Below are 13190 nucleotides of genomic sequence, written 5' to 3' on the forward strand. Positions count from 1 at the left end.
TTGGTCCAGAGAGTTGCTGCTGCTAAATAAAACCTTTTTCTGTGGAAGCTTCTTTTATATCTGCCAGAATAATGACTTGCATGCAGGTAACAAATCAGAGGAAGAAAGCTAGCTAAGCAGCTACTTGAATAAACTAGAAAAGAAGTAGCCAGAGCTGAATTTTCCAGAGGAGGGATCACTAATAGCCATTAGATGCAGTGAAAAAAATGTATTCTTGTTTTGGTGTTACGTGTACTGTACTAGTAAGGGACATACTGTATATGGCTCTTGGCTGTATCAGGCTGTTTAGGAGCATGAGGCAGCTCCGGTTAAAAAGTCTAAATTTTTCCTTCTTTTATTTAATGTGTGGCTTGTGGTGTTTCAGTAGTTAGGGAGGGGAGAAAAATTCAGTTCCCTCCTGTAAGCTCTGCCGTTTGTGTACAGAAATCCGTATTTGTCTCATGCACTCCAATGACTGGAGCAAGGAACGTGTACTTTTCATGATCTGGGAGAAAGAGGAAGAACGGTAAGAAGGCAAGATTAACAAATGTTTGGTATATATAGATAATTTTTATGATAAACACATTACTTAGTTTGCTTTCGGTCTGTTGTAACTGTGTAGTAACTTCATGTTTTTATATTGTTTGAATTGCATAGCACGCATGACTGAATGTTTCCAACCTAACAAATAAAATGTTAAAAGAGAATAGGGTGCTAGTGATTGTGCTCTGATAGGTCTCCAGACTATCACCATGGTATTGAACAACTCTCTCTAATTGTGTTCCTGGCACCCCTCTGAGATTGGGTGTGGTGATAGGCTATTAACCTATTTATTCTTTTTAACAGACTGGTAATTGAAGCAAAGCCATCTAAGAGCCAGTTCACAATGAAATTTCTTTTTATGCGTTTGTAGAAATACAGATAAGTGCTTAAATCCCTTTTGTCATCAGTCTTAGGTGGCAAAATACCCGAGTCTTGCTTAAGGTGTCTGTGATGGAATAGGGTGTCAGATTTGGGGCTCTGAGGCCTTCTGCTATTGGCCTGCCTGGCAGTGATCAAACTGCTTTTATCAGTAACATTATATTTATTAACTGTACAGGTAGTGATTTCACCCCTTGTAATCATACTTCTTCCAACGTGTGAGTTAATTTAAGTACAGTTTCTTTTGACTCGTAAAAGGTTTGCTGTGGCATGGCTACGGCACTGAACTTGGGCGGACTGCACCCCTGCCGGAGCTGGACGCTCCCCGCATCATTTCCATTCTCCCTGAGACAGGCTGGATTTCAAGCCTTGGCAGGCAGTTTGCCAGTGGGGGAGGCCCTTCTGTGGGAGGGCAGGTTTGTAAAGAAAAACGCTGGGCTGAAGACTTAGCTTTTATTCTTTGCCCTTTGCAAGCAAATTGAATTCGACCGTGTCATTTTCCTCTGTGTTTGCTTGAGCTTTATCCTCGGTGACAGATGATGACAGGAATATTTTGTCAGCAAGTTTCTTCATCACGAACCACCTGGCCACCGAAAGGTCACCACACTCCACGAATCATTACTAACTTAGGCAGGATAGCACGTGTCTGTAACCTCACAAACTGATTTACAGTTGCTGTACTTGTAGATAAAATCAGATTCTGTTTCACAAACTCCTCCTCCAGCTTACACCCCTAGTAAAGGAATTCCAAGGAAAGATTTTGATATTTAATTTTTCAACTTCATTAGACTTTATTTCAAATCCAAATTGAGATTATGTCAACACGAAAGTACCAGAAGGACATCAGTGCACAGAACACAAATCAGCTTTCTCTGTATTAAAGGGGAGTTCTAAAACATACATAATCAGCTTCAGTCAGATGCTTCTGGTTTGCATGGGGGAAAGTTGATTATTTTACCAAATACATCAAAATGTTTTCACAGCTATGCTAAAACATTAAAAGAAAACCAGGTGCTTTTTCACAAGAGTTCAGCTGTGCAAAAAAACTTACTGTTTTCAGAACAGTAACATTTACTGGGTTTCCATCAGTATTATTCCAGGTGAAAATACTGTTCCAAGAATAAAGGCACTTAACTTCAGCAGAATTCCTGAAGAATGTCTCACAAGCCAAGAACACATTTTGTATCTAGTCCTAACTCCCTTTCTGCTCATTCAGAAAAAAACAAACCAACAGTTCTTTTGGCTCTGAACAAATCTCTGAGGGGAATTCATATGTGGATTCACATGGGGATGCTTGAAGGCAAATGGTCAGCAGACATTTAATTCTATTTAGCATCTGATTGATAGCAGGTCCAATATTTGAAATTACAGGATATGTCCAGAGAATCTGGGCCAGACAAGATCTACCAAAACAGAACCTATATGGAAAAAAATCCATTTCATTATCTGCAGGAATAGTTAGTGTTTGGGGAGGCCAGTTTTTCTTCTTTTGGCTAGAGATTTTTATGAGTAAAGTTTTTTGCCTTTAGCTGTCTCTTCCATTGAACCAGTTCCAGTACTTTTCCTCACAAACGCCTCACAGCACATGACAAGAGAATCCCCTATTACAGCCCGTATGGTCTGTTAGAGAGCAAAGTCAATCTCAGAGATGCTCAGATCTCTCTGTAACCAACTGAATTTTTTTTGTTTGTTAAGAAAGTAATTGAGAACCAAAATGCTGGCCAAGGAGGGGATTATAATTAGGAAGCACATAACGGAGCCATTGCTGAAACTACTGCGAACAGCCCCCTGCCTCAATATTCCCATTTCTGGCTTTCCCCGGATTTTACTTCAAATCTTTAACCATTTGAGTGAGAACATGACATGGTAAACTCTATGTTGAAAACACTTTGCAAAGAGAATACAGTGTGCGCGTTATTAGGCCGTGACCTCTGTTTTGACCAATTAAGGCGCCCCAGCTGTCCCACCTGAGGACCTTCACGGACCTGCTGCTCCTACTTCCAGTAGATCTTGCCAGCTTCCCCCACCTGTACGGCCCCGCTGGCCACGAGCTGCAGGGCAGCTGGGAAGGCTCGGTGCTCGGCCTCCTTCACCCTTTCGGACAGGGTCTCTACTGTGTCACCAATCTTAACTGGAACCGCCTCTTGGAAAATGATGCCTCCAGCGTCAACCTCCTCCTGTAAAAGCAATAGCCAGAAAGTCTGTACGGCTGAAAGAGGAGGGGGGGGGGGGGCAGCTGTACGGCAACGAATGTAATCCAGCTGCCTCGAGGATCTGTTTATCATTACGTTATTACAGGAAACATGAATTTGGGCTAATGTGAGGAGTGCAGAAAAGATGCTGGCACTCACGCTGGCCTGTGAGGGACTAACAGAAGCGTGGGCTTCAAAGTAAAAGAGGAGGCAGGCAGAACAGCAGTGAGTACCACTTCTGCTACAGAAAACAACAAAAGCCGTGCTGACTAGGGACATGATAGGCTAAATTGGACAAAATGATGACATTTCAATTCAGGAGAGTGAATTAGCCAAGCCTTGGCACAGAGCAGGACGAGAGGACCCAGCAGATCTTTCTTCTGCATGTTAATGAGGCAGATCCCTGCTGTTTCGTTATTGTTTCTCAGTACATTGCCACGCAGAGAAGAAACCCGAAGTCATATCATGGGGAAAGGAATGCAATTTTTCCTTCTATCTGGAAAGAATAGTTTTTGTCTCTTTTTCCAAGAAAAAGCAAAAATCATGAGAACAGATTGCAGGAGCAGTGGAAAAGGGGAGGATAATCTGAAGAATGCAGCAGAGGAAGGGAGACTAGTTACTATCAATCAACCCCGAGAACAGAACAAGACGGAAAAAATGCTCCCTGAACTGATAAAAATGTGCATCTTCCAAGTTGAAAGATCGCTGCCTTTTCTTGTCTTATTTTTTGACTTACATAAATTGCCAAGTTTCTCCTCTGTTCCCACAAACATTGGATTACTACTTAGCAAATCTAAGCTCCTTGTGCCATTTCCAGTGTTGCTTTTTTTCGTTGAAAGCAATAAATAAGCAAGGTTGTATGACAAAATCTAAGAAGCTGGTGCTGTGTAGTAATAAAGATTTTGGCCTAGCCAAGGCCGTATATCAACTAGGACCCTCACTGCAACTGGCAGCAGTGGGATGCTTAGGGAAGAAGTTAACTTAGGTAAAGCTTAAACTCCTGTACAGACTATTCATTTCCAGTTCCTTCTCCAGGGACAGCAAACTAAAGCACTGTATTGACTAATAATGTTATGAATGAACAAAGGGGAAAAGGCAATCAAACGTGATGGTATAAGGGTGTTCCAAGCAAGCTCTGAGGTGAAAATCTTAAGACTAATGAGTTATAGAGTTAAAGGGAGGGAGAAGGAAGTACTTACAGCTACAAAGTGTACCGTACAGCCTGTGACTCGGACTCCAGCTTGTAATACCAATTTGTGGGCATTTGCTCCCTTAAAAGAAGGCAGTAGAGATGGGTGGATGTTCAGTATTTTTCCTGGAAAATTGTAAGCGAGGTCATTGTCTTTTAGCATTCAGCCTTACCAGAGTGTTCCAAGTGCCATAATCAAGAGAGGAACAAAATACATTTGTGAAAAAGATTTTTCACGACTTTTGCATACACTTGTTTTTCGATGATACTGACAGATAACCAGCCCAAAGCACTTCAGAATGTCTCGCTATTTCAGAAAAATCAAAGACAGGAATCAGTTACAATTAATTGCATGGCTAAAGCATATTTCTCCAGTGAGTAATAATGATTGATTAATTTTTTGATGTAGCTGTCCTTGCCCTCAGCATCTTGTTCTTCTCTTCTTTGATCACAAGCACAATTCTCTTTCTTACAAAGTCGGAAGAACCTCGGTGCAGTTTCAAATGACATAACAGACCCCTTGTGACGAGGCAAAAATTCTTTAGCCTGGACTTTTCCTCCACAGCTGTTTTGGCTTAATAAAAGACAACAGCTGCTCATACAGGAGCCCTTCTCTCCGCCCTTCCGAAAAGCACCTGTCTACCGCTACTGCTTTCCACGCGGAAAGTTGGCTGGGGGATCCTGAAATTGATAACGTAAGCTCTAATGCTCAACCAGGTGTGACCACGGATATAGCCCTGGGAAGCCTGTACCTTACACTTCCCTTAAAAGAGAAAGCGTATGCCTGAATTCCTACCTAGCTGTAAAGTAAGGGAAAGTGGCTGCCTGTGACTTCAGGGTCTCACTGCTACAGCAATGCGATGGTTAAACCATGAGAAAACCTTCTTTCTTCTGGCAGACTTCCCCTGTCTGCTCCTAATATGTCTGTGACAGCTCCTCCTGCCCATTCTGGACCAGAGTGAAGCCAAAAGGCGCTTGACAGCCCCAGATCTTCTCTTAGATTCAGTACAAACCCTTACGGGATAAAAAAAAAAAAAGTGGTCATCGATACTATTTATATCACAGTATGCTACGCCCACGCCGTCTCTGCAGGCCTGCTGTTTAGGAAGACTGTATGTCATCAGGATTCATTGAACACCACCTAAATGCCAAGCAGCGAGACGGAGCTGACATATGCTGGCGGAGGCAGCAGTGTACCGAAATAGAGGCTTATGATTTTGTAACGTGAAGTGAAGGCCGTTTCTGGCAGCACAATACGAAACCTGCACTCTCACCGCAATAACTCATGCAGATATTGACCTCTGCAACTTCAAGAGGCAAATGCATTGACTGATCTTTAACAATATCTCAAATGTGTTTTGTATCTCAAAAATACCCCTTTTTAAGCATCAGCATCTCCCCGCTTGCTGCTTGAGCAAAAATGTACTGGGGACAGTGAGCTGAAAACAACACTCTGCGCTTCTGTCTGAGTTTCCCCAGTTTCTCCTCACAGTATCATCAGAAACTGCTCTAAAGGAAAGTGGGTTTCTGTTTGCTTTGTTTTGTTTGGTTTTTTATTTTTTTTAATCTGTCCTTTTTGTTAACATTAAAAATTAACATTTCAGGGCCATTAAACAAGAGAGTTTCACAACTAACTTCACGCTGTATGTCCTTGCGACTACAGGAAAAAGGAAAGGTAACAGCTTTTAAGAAAGCAGCAACAAGAGCTGATTGCTCCTGGACAATTTAGGCTAGTCACTGCGTGACTGGGTCCAGGTTTTACTGTAGGCTCCTGTTAGCTGGCACAGATCCCTGAGCTGAACCGAATGTTTGAGCTCACATCTCAGACCGAACTGAGGGATACTCTTGGTCAGAGCTCAGGTAGGTATCTGTTTTCAAGCTCAATTCAGCGCTGGACATTTGAAAACACGAATTAACCAGTGCAGCCACCCTGTACTGAAGGGAGTCTCTTCTTTTGCTCTCAGGCCGGTCATACATATAACACAAGTCCTGCGCTGTGCAGGGCAATCATCAGTGCTGGAAGTGCTCTGTCCCTAAATCAGAGGAAACTAAGCTCATCCTTTATTTGCACAAGATTTGCAAAGTTCTCTTCCATCCTGTGCACAGATACTCTACTCGAAATCCATCTCTCGTAGCGAGGGACTCCTCTCCTAACTACAGCTGTCTACGGCACAGACATTTACATCTTCATCTTCTGGACTCCGTAAGGAATGGAGAAAAACAAAAACAATCCATCTGACTGACTTCAGTCGACAGCTTTAGCATAAAATGAATTGCCGCCTAGGAATGCCTGTTTTGCTCCACTGATTTTAAAGAGAGGTTTGAAAAGTCGTTCAGGTGTAAGAGGTCTGTGTCACAGACGCACTCAGGGTAACACAAAAGTCACCATGTGAACAACACAGGCTGCCCGCAGAGCTGCAATGCATAGGCTGACCAGCCTGTAACTGGTATGAGCAAGAGCTAGTTTAAGTAACCGTGACTGAACCCAAAGCAGAGCAAACAGTGAGAAGAGCAGCTGCCTCTGTGCGATTCAGGACTCCCGAAAAGAAACAGAAAGAGATAAGAAGAGGAATGTAACGGCTGGGGAAGGGAGTACAACCACTGAAGTAGGCAGAAGTGTTATCAGCCTTTACCAAAGACCTGGAAAAATTGTAAAAGATGACCAGAATAGAGACACTGTGAACACTTTGGACAAACAGGAGCTGAATGTGCCTGTGAAACATGCCACCCTCGGATTCAGACAGCTCCTGCGACGTCTGACCAGAAGACTGGCAAGATCTGGTTAACAGGAACTGCACAGCGCTGCCTCGTTTTGCCGTTTTATACACAGTCAAAGCAGCTCATCTGTTAAGGGAAGGAGTTCTCAGTGGCTGGATGCTCACCTCTCCCCAACCAACGCTTACTGCTTAGGTAACAATTTGCCCTGCGCCACATGTTTGCAGGGCTCTGAAGTTTTCACAGCCTTATTTTAAAATATTTTCTAATAAATCAAAGACCACAAGACCTGCATTTGCCCTTGGCTTCCTTAAACCTCTGTGGAAATGATAGAGGGAAGGGGAAAAATATCACCTTTCTCTTTCTCATCCTTTTCCTTAAAAGATGGGAAGAGCCTGGTTTCCTGCAAACCCAGAATTAATATGGTCCTTTTTCTATATTTTTCCCATTTTCTTTTTCCTGAGGCTAAGCTATAAAATTACTTTTTTTTAAAATGCATACACTACTATGCTGTGCTTACCTTCCCATTTTTTGACAAAAGGACCCGACAGTATTCGCATAAATCCAGCCAGACAGATCAGTTCAACTGAGAATTCTTCAAGGACTTTGTCAACTGCACTGTCAAATTCAGTGCGACTTTCATACAATTTATGGTCAATAACCTGTGATAATCCAAAAGATGAAGAAATATGGACATGGTGTTAATTTAATCTAAATGCCTTAAGAGCACAATGAAATTGTACCCTGGAGTAATAACAAAAAACCAAGTAAATCTCCATGTGTGGTTCGAGTTGGGTGCACATATACAGCGAGAAGAGCAGTTCATAAATGCATGCAGCTAACAGACAAACATGCAGTCTTTATTTGTATTCACACAGAGCAATCATCAGAATAAAAAAGGGTTTTATTTTATTAGGCCCACAGCTGTAAGTCCCAGCATTTGGACACAATTTAACAACCTACAAACGTTAGGTCATTAAGGTAACCCAAAGTCTTAGAATGATTTCACTCAATTTAAGGCCTCTGATCATTCTAAGTAGTTGAGCCTTGCCAAAAATTGTATCGCAAAACCTTGAAGGAAAGGCTAATCAAAAGCTGATAAAACAGCCCCTACTGCAAAAAGGTGAATATAAGTGAGTTAAGTGTTTTCCATCCAGGATACATCCTGTAATTTAAATAGGAAGAAGGCAGTGCTACATAACTTAAAACATCTACAGCCTTTTAAATAAAAATACCTGTTAATCCCTACCAGATTTACCACGGCGGCACATTTAAATATCACAAAGTAGTTTTGAAAACCCAGAACTGGTTAGCTGAAAAGGTGGCAGAGGGCACGAGAAACAGAGCCCAGCTCAACACTGGGCTGAACTCTGCTACAAACTACCAGGTAATAGCTGGCAAGGCCTGTACTCCTCGGTGTCTCAGTTTCACCGCTCACTCTCCATCTCTAACCACTAAGGCTATCATCTCTCCAAGGCTGTATTTTTTTTCCTCATTATATGTTTGGTCTTCACCCACATACCATGGACATATTTTACTCATGATCTTTGTATACTCCCAAGTAAGAGACAGCAGCGCTAACAATCAGATCCTGCTACTATTCAAGTTAATAACAAAGCTTGCACTGGGCCCAAATCTTCCATACGTCTGTAGTTATCAGTGAAAAGTGACGGTTAAATGCTCCTAAGTCAGAACAGTAGCATTCCACATCTGTAATGCAAATGGCTGCACAAAGGGCAAAGCAATGCAGCACTGGACCCAGCGACACTAAGGGAAATGCAGTTTGCTTTGAATGAATCCTGGAGAGCCTTAAGTAATGCCCAGGGAGTCAGTGGAAGGTCCCACTGAGTCTGACTTGTCTATTTCATTCAAATGAACTACCATGTCTGTTTAGTATGTAATTTTAAAATTAAATTCAGATAAAATAGCTTGTTACTTTAGTGCAAATGCACTGCAGTCAAATAAATGGCAAAGTTTCAACTGTAACTGTGGAAGTTTTGCCTTGGTTTAATACGATGACTGTTTCCAAAACCATCAGGATTGCTAGCAACATCTCTGAGAAGGAAAAAAGGAAGTATTTTGCTTCCCATGTTAGGTAGTTTGCCCAAGGGCACAAGTTTACGACAGGCCAAAAAATAAAAGCTAAAGGCTTCCTGTCAAACCATCTCTTCCCCTAGGAAAACTCATTATCTCAGAGTACCTTCCTGCTGTAGTCAGAGCTAATGATGATGGCTAATTTTAAAAAGATGAGAAATACTTACCCTTGTAGGAATACCCGCTCTTTCAGCTTTCCTTAAGCCCTCCACACCAGCTTTGTTAGAAACAACAAGAACTATTTGTGCGAAACTGGTGGGCTTCTTTGTGCTATTTATGAGGGCTTCCAGGTTTGTGCCTATGAGTGAGAAAATAATTAATGAATATCAAGTCGTTCGTGGAGAATAAACATAGTTAACAGCTAGAAGAGGTTTTAAATAAGCAGCAACATGGGTGAGACTCAATCCAAAAACCACTGATATTAACAGTAATCCTTTTTTCATTGATTTTACTGGGAACTGAATTGGACAGCTGGAGGCCACAGGGTTTTACTAGCAATTAAATTTGTAAACTGTAATTTTTGGAATTGGAATGATGGTCTACTTCTTAGGAAGTGAGAATACTGGAAACCCTGGGAGTGCCTATATGGCAAGAAGAAATTCTGATCTATTTGTGAAATAATGCTGCTGTCCCTATAGTCCCATGCAGTGGTTGCTTCAACCTAGAGACATGCAGAAATTTGTAGATAAAATGAACACAGATGCAATTCATAGCCAGTTTGCAGCAGAGGTTAAAGATCATTCTGTTTGTGATTGAAATGAATCCGAGGGCAAAACCTACTCTGCCTGTTACGGAAAGGCTGTTAGAAGCCTATCAGAGCTTCCATGAAGAATTGCAAGAACTTCAAGAGATTTTGAATCTGAGCTGAAGTTCCTTTTTCAATAGTCTTTTACAGTGTACACTGTGTTTTTACAGTTTTATGCTGTAGTAAAGAATATAAACTCTCACCTGTTCCAGAGATAAGGACAGCAACCTTCACTTTGTTTGCCTGGATTTTGCCTTGGATATGGCTGTGCACAGACAGTGACCTATTTGCTTGCAAGGCTCGAAGCATATTATGGATTTTAACACGGGCAGAGCCTGAAAACATACATGAAAAAAACGCCAAACCAACAACATGTAAATAAAGAGAAGAGAGGGAAACAGAGAGAGGAGAAAAGTACGCATGAAAAGAGATCAGTGGCACTGCTTTACTTCTCATTATCTATTTATAGTTCTGGTGACATCTGACATTGCTAAGCATGCGTTCTATGAACTAAGACTGAAATTGTGAGGACCGTCATTTTAAAGCCCTGTGAAAAAAAGCCATGGAGGTGCCAATTAAGTGATTTTCAGCTAACCTCCATGGAGACTCACCAGCTAAGGAATTTAGATCTGCATTTTTTTTTAAAAGGAAAATGAAAATCTAATAACCTTTTTGTAGGGAGACAACTTTCCCGATCAGCCAGGCTGCCTCATGTCTCTGTACGTCCTTGAGGACCTGCTGAGCCAGCTCCTTCTGAACTACCAAGACAGCACCGATCCCACAATTAAATGTCCGAGCCATTTCCTCCTCAGAGAGGTTCCCTTCTTTATGGAGCCAGCAAAAAATTTCAGGAATCTTCCAGGTAAGAGCATCTGAAGAGAATTGAAAATACAAACAAAGAGTGGAAATCACTACCAATGGACAAATATTAAAATTACTAGAGCGTTAAGAGGCAAGATCTGGATGGAAAGCACAGACAAAGTCTCACAGCAGCATTAGCTTGAGTGAAATCAGCTTCCATGCACGGAAACAGGATGTTTTTTCCTTCCTTACTGAACAAGACTTGGAAGTAGAAATAAGTGTCACTCTAATCATATTGCTCCACTGCAATGCGTTAATCAGTACTTCAAAATGGGCTCTGAGGCAGCCTTTGGAAAATCCTCTTCTTGAAGGTGACAACTCTGCTTCTAGAGGAACTATTGTACCAGAATAATAGCCTTAAAAACTGTCACAAAAGTCTCACACTGCCCCCAATTCCAACAAAGTAAGGATGATTTATAGCAGCACAAAAAATGCTTCTGGACGTGCCACTGTAAAGGAACTCCAAAGACAGTAAGTTTCTTTCTTGTCATGTTATATTTAAAATGGTATTAACCCCATTTATACAAACTCGTGTCCACTATGGACCACTGTTTAAGTGACAAGTGGAACAATTATTTACATGCAGTTCTGGAGTGCAAAACTCCATATTACTTCCCTTATTTTATTCTACAACCCAATGAACGCTGCATAACCTATAGTAAGTCATTTACCTTTCCCTACTACACTTTCTCCACAAGTGAAATACTGCTTCTAGCATACCTGATGAGATTGTGGTGAGGATCAATTAAGGTATGTTGAATAGCATGAGATGTACTTGAGCTAGTAACCATATCTGAATGCTAATCAAAGACTTCATGAACATCATTTAATTAGCAATAATTTTGTAAGTTATTGCAAGTAGTGTCAGCTGACTTTGGGTTGCTTTTAAAGTTGTTTTATTTTTGCAAGTATGGATAGAGTTTCCTAAAAAATCCAATCCAAAACACCATCAGGGGAAGTGAACTCAAGGAGCAGCAGTCTTAAGACTACAAAGTGTTTTGACTGGCTCTGTTTCAGGCACAAGGAGAAATTCAGCAGCAATGAAGAAAAAGGCGAACTTATTTCTAGACAGGCAAGTCTAGCTCTTACAGTGCAAGTCAGTTGACAGGGCCACATGTACACAGCTTCCCCCAATCCATATTAATGTGCGGATATTTCTACAGCTTTTCTTTTTATCTCACCTAAAACGACACCAAAAGACTCTGGGAGAACTCTGGGGATGTTTTCCAGCAAGCCCCCTCCAGTGATGTGAGCATAGGCTTTCACATGGCCTGAGCGAAGGATGGGCAACAGAGTCTTACTGTAGATCTTCGTTGGGGTTAACAAGAGATCTCCTGTAGATGAAAGAGGATGAAAGAAAACCAGTTACAGCACAGAAAGAAATGTTAATCAATATGTAATTGAGGAAATCTCAAAATATTAATTTGCTGGATACTAATGAGCACTGTACTGCAGAGGAAAACACAATGTTCTACCTTTTTTAGCATACAATTAGTTATTTATCCCCCTCCATTAATTTTTTCCTGCATATGTGATTCAGAGGAAAAAAGAGGACAAGAACACATTCAAGAACAGAATAATTTTTTTAGTGCTCTAGAAAAGTTACAAAAGCAAAGGCACAGACAAAACAATTGTATAACGTTTGCCTGTTCAGAAGTTCAAGTTATAATGCAAGAAACTGCATTACAAGTGGTACCTAATGTCTGATCACCAGAGATGCCAACCGGAGAAGAGAAATCGAACGATGACTTTTCCACAATCTTCCTTACAAGGCTGTACCCATTGCTGTGAACCCCAGAAGAAGCTACTCCAATAACCACGTCTCCATCAGCAATTCTCTCCAGCTGGGGCAGCATCTGCCCGCGCTCCACTGCACCGACAGCAAAGCCAGCCAGGTCATACTCTCCGGGTGGATACATGCCTGGCATTTCAGCAGTTTCTCCTCCTGTGGGAACCAAAAAAAGAGAAAGGGGGTGTTGGAAAACCATTGGGACCAGTAGGCATGCAATTTTTCAACGTTTTAAACTCATAAGGCATTAAGAGACTAGGTTAATTAGATAAATGAACATTAAAAAGAATTAAAAACACGTTTGTCACAGGCCCTTCAATTGAACACGCAATAAAAAATTGGGAAAGAACATTTCCTCCCTCACTCCGACAACCAGTAAGAAATTGCTGTGCATTCACATTTTAAAATCAAAGCATATATTTAGTGCTTCATATTTCCAAATTTCTGCCAAGTTTAATATTCTCCATGAAAAACCTACAAGAGATACAAGAAATTCGTACAATCCTCGACATCAAAGGAACAACATAGCTGTTAGTCTCACTTGCCTTCATAAAGATTTTGTATATAGCGCTATCCTGCCTCCCACAACCTGGCCATCATTATCACGCCAACTCCGAACATCTAAGGTTTATTGACTCTTTTGAGAGAACACCTCTAAAAGAGGGCCCTTCCTACCCATCCGTGCAGATGAACTGTTGTCTAGGC

At 41.4% G+C, this 13190-nt stretch overlaps 1 protein-coding gene across 1 annotated transcript in view; it reads right to left on the minus strand.

Moving 5' to 3' along the window:
- Positions 1 to 1672: 1672 nt before the first annotated feature.
- Positions 1673 to 13190, minus strand: part of GART (phosphoribosylglycinamide formyltransferase, phosphoribosylglycinamide synthetase, phosphoribosylaminoimidazole synthetase) — a 40563-nt gene continuing 29045 nt past the window's right edge. The window contains exons 15-22 of the mRNA XM_087758770.1: positions 12393 to 12641; positions 11878 to 12030; positions 10504 to 10707; positions 10039 to 10170; positions 9258 to 9388; positions 7517 to 7658; positions 4292 to 4407; positions 1673 to 3077 (exon numbers count right to left, since the gene is read on the minus strand). Of these exons, the coding sequence (XP_087614896.1) occupies positions 2895 to 3077; positions 4292 to 4407; positions 7517 to 7658; positions 9258 to 9388; positions 10039 to 10170; positions 10504 to 10707; positions 11878 to 12030; positions 12393 to 12641 (1310 nt within the window). The 3' untranslated portion in view covers positions 1673 to 2894. The remainder of the gene's footprint in view (positions 3078 to 4291; positions 4408 to 7516; positions 7659 to 9257; positions 9389 to 10038; positions 10171 to 10503; positions 10708 to 11877; positions 12031 to 12392; positions 12642 to 13190) is intronic.

This window comes from Nipponia nippon, unplaced genomic scaffold, assembly GCF_047370975.1.
Source record: "Nipponia nippon isolate SJK-2023a ecotype South Korea unplaced genomic scaffold, ASM4737097v1 scaffold_2, whole genome shotgun sequence".
Taxonomy (NCBI): Eukaryota; Metazoa; Chordata; class Aves; order Pelecaniformes; family Threskiornithidae; genus Nipponia; species Nipponia nippon.